The 16,202-nt window shown below is 41.9% G+C and overlaps 1 protein-coding gene across 1 annotated transcript; it reads left to right on the top strand.

The window, feature by feature from the left end:
- Positions 1-3,656: 3,656 nt before the first annotated feature.
- Positions 3,657-16,050, top strand: wdr81 (WD repeat domain 81). The gene is made up of 12 exons (XM_061719602.1): positions 3,657-3,877; positions 4,343-4,834; positions 5,519-9,072; positions 9,155-9,262; positions 9,426-9,625; positions 9,785-9,966; positions 11,034-11,199; positions 11,446-11,611; positions 11,747-12,553; positions 12,657-12,802; positions 12,963-13,145; positions 14,863-16,050. The coding sequence occupies exons 2-12, from the start codon at positions 4,473-4,475 to the stop codon at positions 15,187-15,189; spliced, it is 6,201 nt and encodes a 2,066-aa protein (XP_061575586.1). The 5' UTR covers positions 3,657-3,877; positions 4,343-4,472; the 3' UTR covers positions 15,190-16,050.
- Positions 16,051-16,202: the final 152 nt, after the last annotated feature.

Here is a 16,202-nt window from a genome sequence, read left to right as displayed (position 1 = left end):
AAGGTGAGTGAAAAGATGTGCGAAGCAGCATTTTTTTTGAATTTGGATACAGGAAGAAGAAGCGGAAATGACGGGAATTGCGTCATGATGTTCTCCGTGCATCGCTGGTTTGATCCAGATATCCCAAATGATTAATTACCATGTATACAGGGATAACCCTGTTTGCTCACGCATGTAAACGGAATATTCCGAATGTTTCAGTAACCAGAATATTAGCAACAACCCGAATTTTGACTGCATGTAAACGTAGTCTGTGATGTTCTTGATGGCTCTCATTCCCATGATCCCCGGCAGCTTAAGCGCTCTGCGGAGTGACCAGCAAATCCTCTGCAGCCGGCCTTAACAGGCTTACAATGAGTGATCCAACCCCAGCTCCTTTATTCAACTGTGAGCTCTTGGAGCTCATCTGGTCTTCCAGGGCATAGTGTAGGCCAGCTGGGCCATCCACCTTGATGATTCTGATACCAGAACTATGTCGAGGTCGACCTTTAGCTGCCAGTCCCGGGTTACCAGGAGCTTCCTGCTTGGCTTGTGTGATGTTGTGGCTCCTCTCTAATGAGTGCGACAGCATGTTTGTGGTTCTTCAGGCCTACTCGGAGAGATCTCTGAAAGGATGGTCTCCAGTATTACACTCAGCATCTGGTCATGCCTTAATGCTAGCTCTTCAGTGCAACAGTATTTAGGGATCCTCCTCAGAAAACAGGCATGCTAGGTTTCCTGCTGGACCACAAGAGAAGAGGTCTTTTGGTCTGTGGAGAGTTTTTGGGATTGACTGTTTCCAGAATCTAATCAGGAGTGGCTCAGCGTTCTTAAGATCTGACTGTGACAGTTTTCGGTTCATTTACTGAGCTCATTGAGTCCATGCCCGTTGCTCAGGTCAACATGCAGGTAACAAATAAACCCTGTTTGCCTGTATCAATACAATACAGTCTAGATGTGATAATGATTTCTCTATTCTTTAAATGATGTCTAACATACTTCAACGGGATATCAGCACACACCTACACAGCAAAACTGCAGAACATAAAAAGGTCATACTTACAATGAAAAACAGAATAGTTGATATCCACATATTATTCTTTGATTAAAATCAAAGTCAAGTTGCATTTATTATTTACTGTATGTATTCATTTATATGGTGTTTCTTAAAAACCCTCACAGTGCACATCAGGTCACAACGACAAGGGTTGTAAATCATATTTCAAATTCAAGTTATATCTTACAATTTGCCTGATGCAATGAAAATCAATTTAATGCAGCCACATTTGGTTAGTTTAGTGGTGAAGGGTCATTTGGTTAGTTTAGTGGTGAAGGATACTTATATTTAAGAAAATGGCCTCAAACTTGAAAGGTCATTTTTGCAACGTACTAAGAGCAGAGCACAGGAACATGATATGCTGAGCCAAAGAATGTCATGTTCCCTGGCTGTATCTCTTCCATAGAAATGGTGACAGTAATTATGCTGTGTCTGCGGTTTGCTCAAATGAGGGAAGCTTTTAATTTGTGTCCCTGTAATTGTGAATTTGAAATCTCATGCAGCCACACATATGAACAATCCTTTAACAGCCTACTGCCTTACAGTTGATAATATTTGTATTCATTCTGTTATGTTTTTCATCAATTTTTCTTTCCTTCATTTAAAAAAAAAAACAAAAAAACATTTTATCTTATTTCATAGACATAAAGAAATCAGTCCAAATTGTGTCTAAACTGCACAGAATTGACCTGTATGCTTGGCACTGACAACACATCAATAGATAAATAAATCACTGTACAGAAATACCTTTATATTCTTCAAATGTTTATCAAAAAGTACACACATAATTTAAACTATCCAACCCTTGATAATCACAGATACCTTTTAATATAGTTAACCGTTTTTACTATAATAGTTATCGATATTTTATATAAAAATGAGACGTTTTGTAGTGTTATATTGAATTTAAATTACCTATCCAATAATAATTCAGATAAAAGCTGGAGGTAAAAAAAAAAAAAAAAAAAAGTCAAATGACAGTGAATGCAACTACAGGATAACATTAGTCTGGGAGAGGCGGTTTGAATGAAATTGAAGTCATATTGCCACCTTGTGGAAAAAGCTCGCACATCACCCCATGTGTGATATGCCCTTGTATGGAACTCATTGGGAAGAGCTTGTGTGGACATTATTTACGTCTATTTAGTGGTTGTTCCTCAAATTGGATGATAAAATCAGATCTTGAGGACCAAATATCTGATGGGAAAAATAGGAATCATCACAGAATTTAACTGACAATTGTAAAATATAGTGCTGCTATGACCCCCAAAAGTTGGGGATATTGGGTAAATTCTAAGGTAACGATGGGATGCAATTACTCACAAATTACTGAAAATTAACAGAATGGTTCAAATAATGGTTCGGATGTTGAATTATTAAAGTATTTTTATAGAGATTGTATGATATATTATATTTATGAAAATTGAAGGATTTGAAACATAAGTTGTCTTTATTAAGAGAGATAATCATGAAATAGAGAAGAACACTGGCTGCCTTATGCAACAGACCATATATGGTCACTTATAAAAGAGACTTCTGCCACACAGAAATAGATTAAATAGTACCTGTACATAGGATCTGGGTATACAATTTTAAAAAAGAGTGAAAAGTGCAGCAGTATGAGGTAGACATGGTTATTGAAAAGTGTCACAACGACCCCCCCTGTAAAACTGCCATCCCCCCTTTCCATCCCTTATGTCATTTCATCAATGAATGTGATATTACTGCTATTTCAACATTTAGAGTCATCACCAGAAAAATAACACCAGAAAAATAATTTATTTGACAATTTTTACCTGTTTCAAGTAAATTTTTACTTGAAATAAGTAGGTAAATCTGCCAGTGGGACAAGATTTATCTTCTTATTACAAGCAAAAAAATCTTGTTCCACTGGCAGATTTTTTCTACTTATTTCAAGTGAAAATTTACTTGAAACAGGTGAAAATTTTTGTTTTTTCCAGTGATGAGATTTTTTTTACTGAAATGAGACATTTTAACTAGAAATAAGACAAATATTCTTGTTAAGATTTTGAGTTTTTGCAGTGATCCATTTTACTTATCCTGTGAAGGACAGAGTCATATTGATAAGTTCAGAAAACTGTTTTTTATTGTTGTGTTTTGATGTATTTGATGTAAGCCCAGTGGATATTTAAAGCTTACAGAAGGCTGCATTTAACTGCTGCCATGTCATTCCTGCAGTATTTCTGCAGGTTTTTTGGTCAGTGATATTATTTGTAATATATTATATTATTTGTAATCAGCACAAATTATCTGTCCCCATATGATAAAATCCACCATCCCCCCTGATTTTCTTTTTACAACTCGAGTACTGATTATAATGCACAGTGATTGATTACAGTGATCGATTACTCTGAGATATTTATAAATTTTGTAAATGTGTTATTAAATCCAAGGAAGGCAAATCACCTCCAAACGTCTTCCTTTTTTCCTCCTAGACTATGAGGACATCCCCGGTGCTGTGTGAAGGGATCGTGCATGAGTTGGAGGCAGCGGTTCTGCTTTGGCCTGTCACGTGATACGGGGCTGGAAATGATCACGTGATACGGGGCTGGAGCTGATCACGTGAGACGGGGCTGGAGCTGTGTCACGTGAGGAACAGCGTCTGACTGAAACATGGTTCCAACTAGCCCAGAAGAACAAAACACAGTCGGTTGACTGGCTCTGATCTGCCTGCTGACACCCGTCTGTACAGAACAGAAAATGGAGCAGATACATGTCCCTGTGCAGCCCGTTTCATTCTCATGATGTGAAACTAAAGCATGATGCGTGAAGCGGCGGTGCAGCGTTAGCCCCACTAGCTGCTGCTACAAGTGGTGAGAGGTGAGTAACACGATAAACACTTCTGTATTGTCCCGTTATAACAGTGGAGTTACGTTTAGCGAATGTTGTTGGTATTAATAGCCACTGCCATGACTGTTACAGTTTGTTTGCTGGAGTTTGGTGCCGTGACGGCAGCCTCTTGCTCAAGTTAACTGTTAGCTCGCTTTACTTCCTTAAATTCATTTAAGCATATCCAACCTCCGCATTTCCTGTCCTTATTCCGCCATTTACACTGTCGAGGATGTTGTCACTATTCAACTACACTTGAGTATTTTGTTTAAATGCTGCAGCTACTGTACACTTCTGGAGGGAGAAAGTTTGTCATTGATCAGATAAAGAGCTGGTCAGAGACGCTCCCATAACAACTCTCTCCTTCAAAATATATGTAGTCACTCATTATACATTTGGACCATAGAATCAGTGTTTTAACCTTGGTGCGTCTGATGACCTTTCTGTGTTTTACAGTTGTTGTCTCAGAGGTTGGCTCCACCCTTGATAACTGACATCTTCCCAAATGGATGTTTGAACATTATTCCTGCTCAGAAAAGGTGAGGGGAAAGTATCTGAGAAGTGTGCAAGCATTAGGAAACCCGCCATGGATTGGCTGATGCATGTAGTTGAGAGAGACTTGGGGATTGACCGTCGGCAGCAAGCCCCGGGGTCCCGTCCCCGGGAGCTTGTTGCCCTTGTGCCTGTGCGCTGGGTGATGGGCCTGAGGGAGAGGAGGCTCATGCGCTGCATCCGTTTTGAAAGTGTGAGTGCGGAAGAAGTTTGCACATACCTCCGGTCTTCCCAGGCAAAGTTGCCACATGGTTGGACACGAGTCTGCATTCAGGGCTTGAGGAAATCCAAGCTGAACTACAGACTGCTCAGAGACACATGCCATCAGCAAATGGAACTGCTGTCCCAGGATTCTTACGCCAAAACCATGCAGTGTGTATCGCAACACAATGTCAGGTGCAGTGCAAACTTGATTTCTTCTGAAAAACATATCTATGCTGGTCACTTTATTACCTTCCCTTAATGCTAGAATGCCAGAGCTCCACCAAAGTAAAAATCTGTTTTAATGATTGCAGTTAATTCATTTGAATGCATTAATATAGGAAGTCTACATTGTTTGTAATTCACATAAGAATTTGTTTAAAAAAATGCACAAACAAAACAGTCTCTAATTTTACTCTTTTCAAAACAGCTATTTTGGACAAATAGCATTTGGCACTGCATTTGCATGTTTTACTTTATTTGATATAGTATTTTAAGTAAACAATTAATTGACAAACGCGTGACTCAAAAAACGAAACCTTAAATTAATCAAGAATTAGAAGTATGTGTTGTTTTGTTCCTAAATAAGTTATACATTTGTATCATGATTTTGTTAACACGGTTTTGTTTTTCGTTTGCCTTGGTTGACTCTCTTAACTATGTAATGTTGAAAAAAATTTAATTTAGCAATAGGAAAAATTGCAAAGTCAACTTTATATGTGTAGTAAATTCCTTGCTCTCAATCAGTTCCAAGTGTACTTAAATGGCGATTATGCACACTTTTTTTTTTTTTTAAGTAAATGAAGAAAATAACATGCATGTGTAAAAGCAAATATACGTGTGGTCATTTTATGTATTGTATTTTCTCCATTTTCTTAGGAATCTGTGGCGGGAAGCTCATAATAAGCTTGTGCAGCCATACGCAGGAGCCACTGAACAAATGCACTTTGCAGCTGAATATGCTGTGCGCAACGCGCTGCAGAAGCTCTTCAATTCTACGTTCATCTCGCCTGACAAATTGTCACCATCCCTTTCTCCTGCAAGAGAGAAAGAGAGAGACAGCTACTTCACATGTAGCTCATCTTCCTTTTCCAAGTCCCAGTCAGATAATTCGTGTCCTAATATTGTGCCTGCAGAATGTCTGCTGGAAACAGCAGAAATGTTGTATGTCATTCAACCCTTTACTCAGTATTCGCTTCATGATATCGTCTCATTCAGCCCAGCCAAGCTTGCTAACAGCCATGCCAAAGTGTTGTTCATTATCTACCAGGTGCTAATAGCTTTGCAGGCATGTCATGCATCAGGTCTTTCCTGTGGAGAGTTGTCTCTTCAGGATATAGCGGTAGATGAACAACTCTGCTGCCGTCTTAAACTCAACATAGCTCATTATGAGGACCTCGGGGCAAAAGGGGAAGTGGAAAGTGATGCTGCATTCAGACAAAAGCCAAAAAATGTCCTGCTAAAAGAAATGTCATCTAAGAGCCAAGAGAACAAGAGAATTTGCAAAGACTGCTTTGGTGAGTTGAAGACACTGGTTCTGGACTGGGTCCATGGACGAGTCACCAACTTCCATTACTTAATGGAGTTGAACAGGTTAGCTGGACGCAGAGAAGGAGATCCTAATTATCACCCAGTGTTGCCTTGGGTTGTAGATTTCACTGTGCCATTTGGAAAGTTTCGGGACCTGAGGAGGTCAAAGTTCAGGCTCAATAAGGGCGACAAGCAGCTGGACTTTACATATGAGATGACCAAGGAGGCTTTGGCAGCTGCAGGGGCTAACGGAGTGGGTGGAGGTGGTGTTGGTGGAGACCTCGCTGCCTGTTTGGGTGCAGGAGGTTCTGGGCCATCTGACCACCTCCATGTCCCTCATCATATATCTGATGTGCTGTCAGACATTACCTACTATGTCTACAAAGCCCGGCAGACTCCCAAGTCTGTGTTGTGCAGTCACGTTAGATCCCAGTGGGAGCCCAATGAGTACCCGGCCAGTATGGAGCGCATGCAGAGCTGGACCCCTGATGAGTGCATTCCTGAGTTCTTCACTGATCCTTCCATTTTTCGCTCAATCCACCCAGACATGCCAGACCTGGATGTTCCATCTTGGTGCAAATCTTACGAAGAGTTTATTGAGATCCATCGGCGCCTTCTGGAGAGCAGAGAGGTGTCGCAGCACTTGCATCAATGGATAGACCTCACATTTGGCTATAAGCTGTCTGGTAAAGAGGCTGTCAAGGCTAAGAATGTGTGCCTCCACCTAGTGGACAACCACACCAATCTGACGACATATGGGGTAGTTCAGCTGTTTGACCAGCCCCACCCACCCCGCTTATCTCCTTCCCTTTATGCCCCAGCAGAACCTCCTCTTCTTGGCCTTGCTGCTCTTAATGTGCCTTCTCTACACATCCCTCCAAAGGACAAAGTGGTTGACACTGTGGATGGAATGGTACCAGAGTCTACAGGCTGTGAGTCAAGTGGCTGGGCCATGGTAGATAGAGATGAAGAGCTTGAGCAAGGTACCGAGGCTTTAGACGCTTTAGCATCCACTGGATCCTGCAGTTCTGTATCTTGCTCTGTACCACTGCCAACCACTAGTGCAGGGGGAGGAAAGATGGGTGGCGAGCACACAGGACCTGTTGTATCTCAGTCTCCAAGTTCATTCCCTGGTGATTTCACAAGTGTCATTGGTCCTGGTTTAAGAAGTGCAGTGTTACAAAGAGGTTGGCCAACAAACAAAAAACATGGGGAAAATGCGGCTGGTACCAATGCAGAGGAAGTTAAAATCACTCTCCCTGAAGGTTTCAACCCACTGCAACCTTTGGAAGAGCTGGAAAAGATGAATAATTTCCTGGTGAAAAGTCTTCATGCTGAAGTGTGGCATCCAGCAACATCCAGGGACTCAATGAGGGAGGGCCTGATAACCGAGTCTCGACCTTCTCTTACACAACTTTACCAAAGAGACATGCAAGCTTTGGGTGTTTTTATTGCCGAGATGTTCTACTCTGCTAAACTGAGAGGCCTGAAACCAGGCACTTCACTCAGACAGCGTTTTCAAGCTGTCATGAAACTATGCTCTGCCAACCTTCGGGATGTGCCACTGTCTTTACAACATGCTCTTGAGACATTGCTGCTATTAGAGAAGCACTCTGTAGTAGCACACAGGGAAGTACCAGATTGCTCAGATCCACTCCTTTTCAAATATGATCCCATCTATGACGGTCTTCCTCCTCCAAACCCTAATCAATTATTAAATTCCATTACCACTCCCTTTCCTTTCCCTTCCTATTTTGCTGCACTGCATCATTTTATCTTTTCCTACCATGCAAGGATGGATAATGTGTGTAGCCTTCAAGGAAGAGATGTTGTCTTCCACCTGTGGCAACACCTTGAAGCACTGCTGCAGAGCAACATCACCGCAGAGGGTCTGGAGATCCTCTTGCCCTTCATACTAAGTCTGATGCTTGAGGAGTCCACTGCTGTCTATGCAGCTTGGTATCTTTTTGAGCCCATTTCTGGAGTACTTGGTCCCAGAAATGCAAACAAGTACTTACTGAAGCCACTGATCAGTGTTTATGAAAACCCTCACTGCCTCAGAGGACGTTTCTATCTCTACACAGATTGTTTCATCCTACAGCTGATTGTAAGGCTTGGCCTGCAGGCCTTTCTTTCCAGCCTACTACCCCATGTCCTGCAAGTCTTAACTGGCTTTGAAAGCTGTGCCACAGGCACTGCAGGGGAAGATGGTAAAGGCCTAAGGCCTGGCATGGTTAATCTAGGAGAGGAAGAGGACTATCAGTGCGGTGAGGTGCGGCCATCTTCTGGGTCTGTTGGTGGCAACATGGGGGCTAGCGGCGGGGCCAGTGGAGGAGTTGGGGTGGACACAGGGCTGGTTGACTACTCCTCTGGCATTAGTCTCAGTGAGCAAGTGTTTCTCTCTGAGGCAGAAGACTTTCAGAACGAGTTTTATGTCGGCAATGGAGGCGGGGCGGCTGCCGGGAAGCAGCAGATTCAGAACTCTGCAGCCAAGGACCAAGAACAGGAGTCTTTAAGTGTGGGCAAACTAAGTGACAAAAGCAGCACAAGTGAACTCTCTTTGGGAGATGACTCAATGCGGGATAGAACCAGCCTCAAATCAGCTGACAGCAGCCAGGACCTGAAACATGCCAGTGAGGGAGAGGAGGGAGGAGACTTGGAGGAAGAAGTGGTCGCTGATAAATGTACAGAGGGGATGGATGACCCAGCTGGCCTCAACCTTGAACTCACTGGTTCGGGATGCACGGAAGCATCAAGAGCCACAGAGGAAACTCTCGTGGATGAGTTTGTGAATGGAATGACGCTAGAGGAAAGTGAAAAGGGAATTGTCGAAGGACAAGAGGACGAGGATGATGCTGATCCATCAGAGGACTCTGAGGAGAAAGAGCAAAAGATTCTTTTAGGTGAGTCAGTTATAGAGGCAAGGTGTGCTTAATAATTTATAATTATTCATTTCTAATGTTTAAACATGTTTTCAATACACAGATACTGTCTGCAAAACAGTTCGTTGGCTATCGGCGAAGCTCGGACCAACTGTGACATCTCGATATGTAGCCAGAAATTTGCTGCGACTGCTCACAAACTGTTATATCGGTGTGTAAGTTTATTAAATGAAGAGCCAAATTACCTCAATGTTACCAAACCAACCTCAAATTATTGCCAAATTAACCGCATCTGTTTCATATTTCACACCCTTTGTTACTACTTGTGCACTCTACATGTTTTTTTTTTTCCTTTCCTTTTTCCCCCAATGAAGGACCTGAAAACCATCAGTTTATGACGCCTCCATCTGAGGAGGGCCACCTGGAAAGTGTGGGGATGAGCAATGTTTATGAGAAAAAACCTGTGGTTGGGGATCACACAGCAGAGCCTGTTTTGGACTGTCTCATCTACATTGCTCAACTTTATGGAGAGCCCGTGCTCACTTATCAGTACCTCCCTTATATCGGATATCTGGTAAGAAATGGAAAAAATAGTCTAACAGAAAACAAACACACACACACCTATATGTCTTCCAGGTATTGGAATGGTGCTATATTTTCATGGAGAGTCAAATATATAAATACCAAATAATCACAATGGGCCTGTAATTATAGACACATGTATGTTTTCCAGGTGTCTCCGCCTTCTTCGCAGCGTCTTAACACACGTAAGGAAGCAAGTCTGCTCGGCGCTGTGGCTCTTACACAGAAGATCATCGTGTTTCTCTCAGACACCACTCTCATGGACATGCTCATGAAGATCAACCAGGATGTGCTTCTGCCACTTCTGGATCTACTTACTACCCCCCGAATGGGGTAAGTTACACACAACCCTATATATATTTACACACAGTAATGTGAAAAAGGAAGTACACTCATCATCTGATCCTTACTGGGTCTTAAGATACATGTTGAGATGAATAACAGCACATGACATTCTTCAGTGTCAGTATTTATTCACAAAAAATGTCCACTCCTCAGAAGACCAGAAACTGCTTTGAATATTTTCAACTTATGATTAATCTTTCTACTGTATAACTAATTCTTTGGAAGTGGCATCATAGCCCTTCCCAGATTGAAGGATGGCTCTTTGATATCATTGCTAATGTCCTTTGTCTCAAGTGTTATGCCAACATAAACTGTCAAAACCTCTACTTTTGTTGAGGTAATCACACTTGCTGGCAGCTAAGGAAGTGAATTTAGTTAGCAGCATCTGGCTTCTACTTTCCTTGCCAATCCCACATTTTTCAAGGATTCAAGGAGTTTTTATTGTCATTCCAGCACGTTAGACATGACAGAACGAAATTTGTTTTCCTGGTCCCAGAGCAAGCCCTAACAAAAAGAAAAATATATACAGTAAATAAATAAATAAATAAATAATATATAGAAATAATATTAATGGAAAAATACTCAACCAGTAAAAACAGCGGGATGACAATGATATGACAGCAGTGATAAAGTGGCAGTTTCCATGTTCAGGTTGTGCAGAGTATTGCAGTGCAAGGTAGCATTGTCTGTGGTTTTTCAGAGGAGCAAGGGGAAGATCCAGGCGGGTAATGGGGGGGTTCGCAGGAGCTACAGGGGTCCTCCAGAGTTCAGTAGTCTCACTGTTTTAGGAAATAAGCTGTTCCTAAGTCTAGAGCTCATGCTCTTGATGCTCTTTACTTCTGCATTTTTATAAAGTTTTTGTGAAATATCTTACGATATTGTGTAAAATGTCATGTGTTGTTACATGAATTTCTCACATCTTTGTTAATTGCAAAATGAGTACAAATGTTCTGTTTTTTCTTTATATTAATTTAATATATTACCTCAATGTCTTTTTTTCATTTTTGTGTTCAAATAATCAGCTTGATTTTTCTACATTCGGTTTTACTGTGTAGGTTCCCCAGCGGGGTGCAAACACGCACTGCGATCTGTCTCAAGACACTCAGCCTAATGGCTCTCATCTGCCTGCGCATTGGGAGGGAGATGGTGCAACAGCACATGGCTGACACTCTGTGTCGCTTCTTTGCTGTGTTTTCTCTGCTGAATTCTCTGAAACCCCAGGTTTATATGAACAACGATGCACCCACTCACTGACCACTACACACATAAAAGCCTTACCCGAGCCATCACACTGAAATGTCTAACTATAACATAATTCTTACTATTAATATAATACACATTACATAGACTCAGATCTGTTACATCAGATTTTCATCTTTAACACAACTAGTGTTGGAGAGCATAGCAGAATTCAATCAAGCTGTTAAACCCATTTATTGATACCGACTGATCTTTCTCATGCTGTAGTTGGATTATGCCTCTCGACGAGTTGTGGGAGAAGTAACAGTGGTGGACGTCTGCACAGCTGAAGAGGGGAATGTCACATATGAAATGGGGGTCTTGGAAGAGCTGCAGACTGTGTTTAATCCTGAAATGGCCCATGCATCCTACATCCCTTTTTACTGCCTCATAGGTAGGAACTGCCTCCGTTTTTCTTTTTTTTTTTTATACAAAATACCTTCTCTAGCAGGAAGTAGTATGGTCTTTGCTTAAATAAGGATATTTTTTGCTCCTCAGTAATCTACAGTTGTGATAAATTGTTTCATAGGCGACACAGCAATACGGAAGCTGGTTCCCAATCACGAACTGGTTTGGCAGCTGGCCCAGTCCTACCATCAGACTGTGAGTCAGGCCACCGCAGAGACAAACCTCGCCTCCGGATCCAGGATGGAGCTCCCGCCATCTTCTGATTTAGGTAGACATGTGGCTTGTTCCCCATTTCCATCTTCCTCAAGTAGCCTCACCTCACAAGGAGAGTTCCTCCTCGAGTCCAGCACATTTGGAAGCCATCTGGTCGGGAACCGTATCCAAGTGTCCCATGACAGTGACTATGGTGGCAAAACTAACCATGGCATGGCCAGCTCCTGGGGACGCTCCAGCCATGCCACATCCATCACCACCACTGCTTCCACCTTCACCACCGCCTCCATAGGTGCAACTTCGTCTTGGGTGACGGGGCCCTCCCCAGAAGACAGTGCCCTCAAGCAAGAGCTCCCCCGAAGTAGCCGCTCACTACAGGGCAACTGGCTGGCCTACTGGCAGTATGAGATCGGTCTTAATCAACAAGATTCACATTTCCACTTTCACCAGATCAGATTGCAGAGTTTCCTGGGCCATTCAGGGACCGCAAAGTGTTTAGCACCATTGGCGGGGGAGGATTACTTCCTTTCTGGTAGTAAAGACAAGACTGTGAAGCTCTGGGCCCTCTATAACCATGGTGACGGGACACGGGAGATTGAGCCCAGGCTGACGTATACTGAACATCGAAAGTCGGTCTTCTATGTTGGACAACTAGAAGCTTCGCAGGAGATTGTCAGCTGTGATGGTACCGTTCACCTGTGGGATCAGTATACAGGTGCGTCTGATGAAGTACAAAGCATTTCTCCTCATGATTAGAGCTTTGCTCTAGAGCTTCAGGTTTTGCTCTCGTGTAATGAACCCATTTGAATTATCCTCAGGCAAACACATCCGCATGTACGATGCTCTGGATGGGAAGAATCCCATTACAGCCGTCACCACCATGCCCGCTCCACACTGCAGTGTTGTTTTTGGCAGTGCAGATTCAGTTCTCCGCTTCATTGATCCTCGCAAGCCTGGATTGCAGGTAGCAATTTCATTCAGAGAGCTCATTTTCTCTCAAGATCTACACCACTTACCACTTACCAGCTATTAATCATTCCGGTCTCGCCAAAAGTATAACACTCTTTGCACTTGTCAGTGAGTAAGTTATTTCAGAATTAACATATCTTCCCTTGTGTTCCCAGCACGAATTTCGCCTGGCGTACAACAATTTAAGTGCTGGGCTCATCCGCTACTTGGCAGCGAGCCCCTCGGGGCGCACGGTGGCTGCCGGTTTCTCATCTGGATTCATTGTCCTCCTAGACGCCCGCACGGGACTGGTATTGAAGGGCTGGCCAGCACATGAAGGAGATATCCTCCAAATGAAGGTATTTCTTTGGTGTGCATGTTTGTAAAGTTTAGACTCTTATATCTTGTCACTGACAGGAACTGCTTCTGGGCAACACTTTCTGTCAGTAGGGAGAGGGGGTGAATAAGTGTGCTCTTTTTGTCTGTTTTAAGGTGAGTTCAGTTGGTTGGGAATGTAATCAACGTCTGTTTTTTAAGCCTATATATGTGTAATATACATTATCAACACACCTATTATGATGCCACGTGTACTGTTTTTGGAAAAAATACATATCATTTGAGATGGTATTAGAGAACACTAGATTCAGTTAAACAAGAAAAACAAAAGTCCTGTCATTGCATTCTACTAGGGTTGGGCAATACATTAAGCTTATTGATTAATTGAAATCAAAAGTTTATAGCAAGGCTAACAAAATGACGTATGATTAGAAAATCTATCTATCTATCCATCTATTCATCTATTCATCCCTTGGGCAGGTCTCATCAAGTAGGCGTGCGTGGGCAGACGCTAACTTGAACCCTTGTCACACCAAGTACGCTTAGACTGTGTTTCACAACACTAGTTGATGTATTTTGGACTCAAGTTGATTCAAGTTGTTTACAAAAGATGTGAGCTAGCAGACGTGTGTCATGCAGTACTTGACATACATCGCCAGTAAAACGTCATGTTTCAGTCAAATCTCCTACTGTGCCATTTCATTTTGTTGGAAAACACCAGGCGTGTCACCTATTATGTAATGGGAGGTTTGTACTGGCTTTCATGACTGCTGTACCATCAAATACAACAGGCCTTAAGGTGTTAGAAATTTAATTTCTCTATCTTTTATTTATGTATATATATATTTATGTATATATATATATATATATATATATATATCTTAAGTAAACACCTAAAAACAGTCCACCTGTTCAGACATATACAGCAGCAGATGGGATGTTAAATTAGAGTATTTATTGGCCTTTGCCAGTTTTCTATGTTTCAGAACATGAACTATCGGAATGTGAGTGACAATTGGTCAACAGTGGAAAATTTAGGATGGTCACAGATCCCAGTCTGCTCATCAGCCAGAGAACCACCATTCACATCAGATAACTCCTCCTTTCAGATTGACCTACATTACATCTCTCACATGTCTGACCTCAACTTTCAAGACAGAAGGTTTTTCCCAGTCATGTGATAAATGTTATAGATACCATTTAGCCAAGCTGCTTTTATTTTTACTTTCCTCTGTGTAGTGATACAGAGATGGTGAAAGTTCTACCCAGTAAGTCTGCTGTCAACAGAGCGCAAACTTTATTTAACCCCAAACAGGTCAAGGATTGTATCTCTAGTTTTAAAGGCACAAGTTTAGGCAAATATGGACTATGGACATATATGGAAAACCCGTTGAAAAGAGCACAATGGTTTTCACGTTGGTGCCACTCAGATGTTTTCATTTTTAATAGAAATATGAAATGACTGTGATGGAGCTGTGATCTTTCATATGTCTGAAAATGGGTAGTTCGTGTCAGTGTAACCTTCTTTTTCCCCAATATAACTGATTAGTTAAACTATTTAGTTTCTGTGGTCTTTGTATTTAAGATTTTATGTATTCAGAACATATAGGATATTTCATTAAAAAAATATTTTCTTTGCATTTAATCACAATCTGGAAATAACCCTGCAAAAACCTAAAGTCATGCTTTTTTTTATTTATTATATCACAGTTATTGACTGCTTCTTGTTTTATTTTTCAGGCTGCAGAGGGAAACCTGGTCATCAGCTCTTCTACCGACTACACGCTGACTGTTTGGAAAGACCTTGAGCACAAGCCCCTCCGACAGTACAAGTCACAGTCTGACCACATTCATGCGTTCGACCTCTACGGCTCACAGATCGTAACTGGAACAGTGGCTAACAAGATTGGAGTGTACTCCATGTCGGACATCTCCATGAGCCCTGTTAGCAGCACGAAACTGAGCTCTGAGAACTTCCGCGGCACTCTGACCAGCCTGGCAGTCCTGCCCACTAAGAGGCTTCTGCTGCTGGGCTCTGAGAACGGCGCCATTAGGTTATTAGCTTAAATCAATAGCTCGCAGTTAACACACACTCTTTCCACTGACCTTCATCGTATCTTGTCCACAAAGAGACAGGTGTCTGAGTTCTCTCTGTCCTTTTTGTGCTTAAGGTCAATAGTAGTGGTAGGCCAGGTTGTCAGTTCCTTTAAATTGGATTTTTTTTTTTTTTTTTTTTTTTTTTTAACAAAGCAGCACAAGTGAAGACTTTGTATGAGACCTAAGTCTACAGAACACTGCCAGTCTGGCTGCTGCACAGGAAAATGAAGAGGAAATCTGTGCCACACTGTTGATATTCATTATGGACACCGAAAATCATTCCTTATGCCTAGAAATGTATATTATATTAACAGGAAATTCTCATCTTGATGAGGTCATTCGTTGGTTTGAAGAGGTCGGTTTTTTTGTGCAAAAGAGTACATTGGAAAACATGCTCAGGAAGGTCCTATGTAGTGTTTACACATTTTCAAATAGATGCATAACAAAACCAAATATTCACTGACCTCACCTATTTCCCATCATGATGATGAGTACATGCGACTCGAAATGCACTGATTAAACTATGCAGTATTTGTAGATCAAATCATTTGTGTTGTTTCTCCATGTTTCATGAGAGTTGTTTTACAATAGTATGTGTATACACACAAAAAACAATACACTTACTGTTGAGTTGACAGTGTCAGTGTGCCTACTCAGAGAGGAGACGCTCAAGTTGTCGTCCTGAACAAAAGTTAGTGACAGATGCACAGTCTTTAACCTACTGCACAAATATGGATTGAATTGTAACATTTAGATTCCAAGTAAAATTTTAAATACTGAATGTTTTTAATCCAGTAATAAATGACTTGAACTTTGTTTGAGGTTTTGTAACCCATGTTCCGGTGTATTCTTGGTCCTGCCCTGTAGCAGCATGGCACTGGGAGTGCGTCGGCGCAGATGCTCGCTGTGATTGGCTCTGCCAGTCGTTAAACTGAGCGCTTTCCAGTGTCTCACTCCAAAAGCCAACTCAGAAAACAGTCGAT

Source organism: Cololabis saira, chromosome 4, assembly GCF_033807715.1.
Source record: "Cololabis saira isolate AMF1-May2022 chromosome 4, fColSai1.1, whole genome shotgun sequence".
Taxonomy (NCBI): domain Eukaryota; kingdom Metazoa; phylum Chordata; class Actinopteri; order Beloniformes; family Belonidae; genus Cololabis; species Cololabis saira.
The sequence above is the reverse complement of the archived record's forward strand: the minus strand, read 5'-3'. Positions and strand labels throughout refer to the sequence as shown.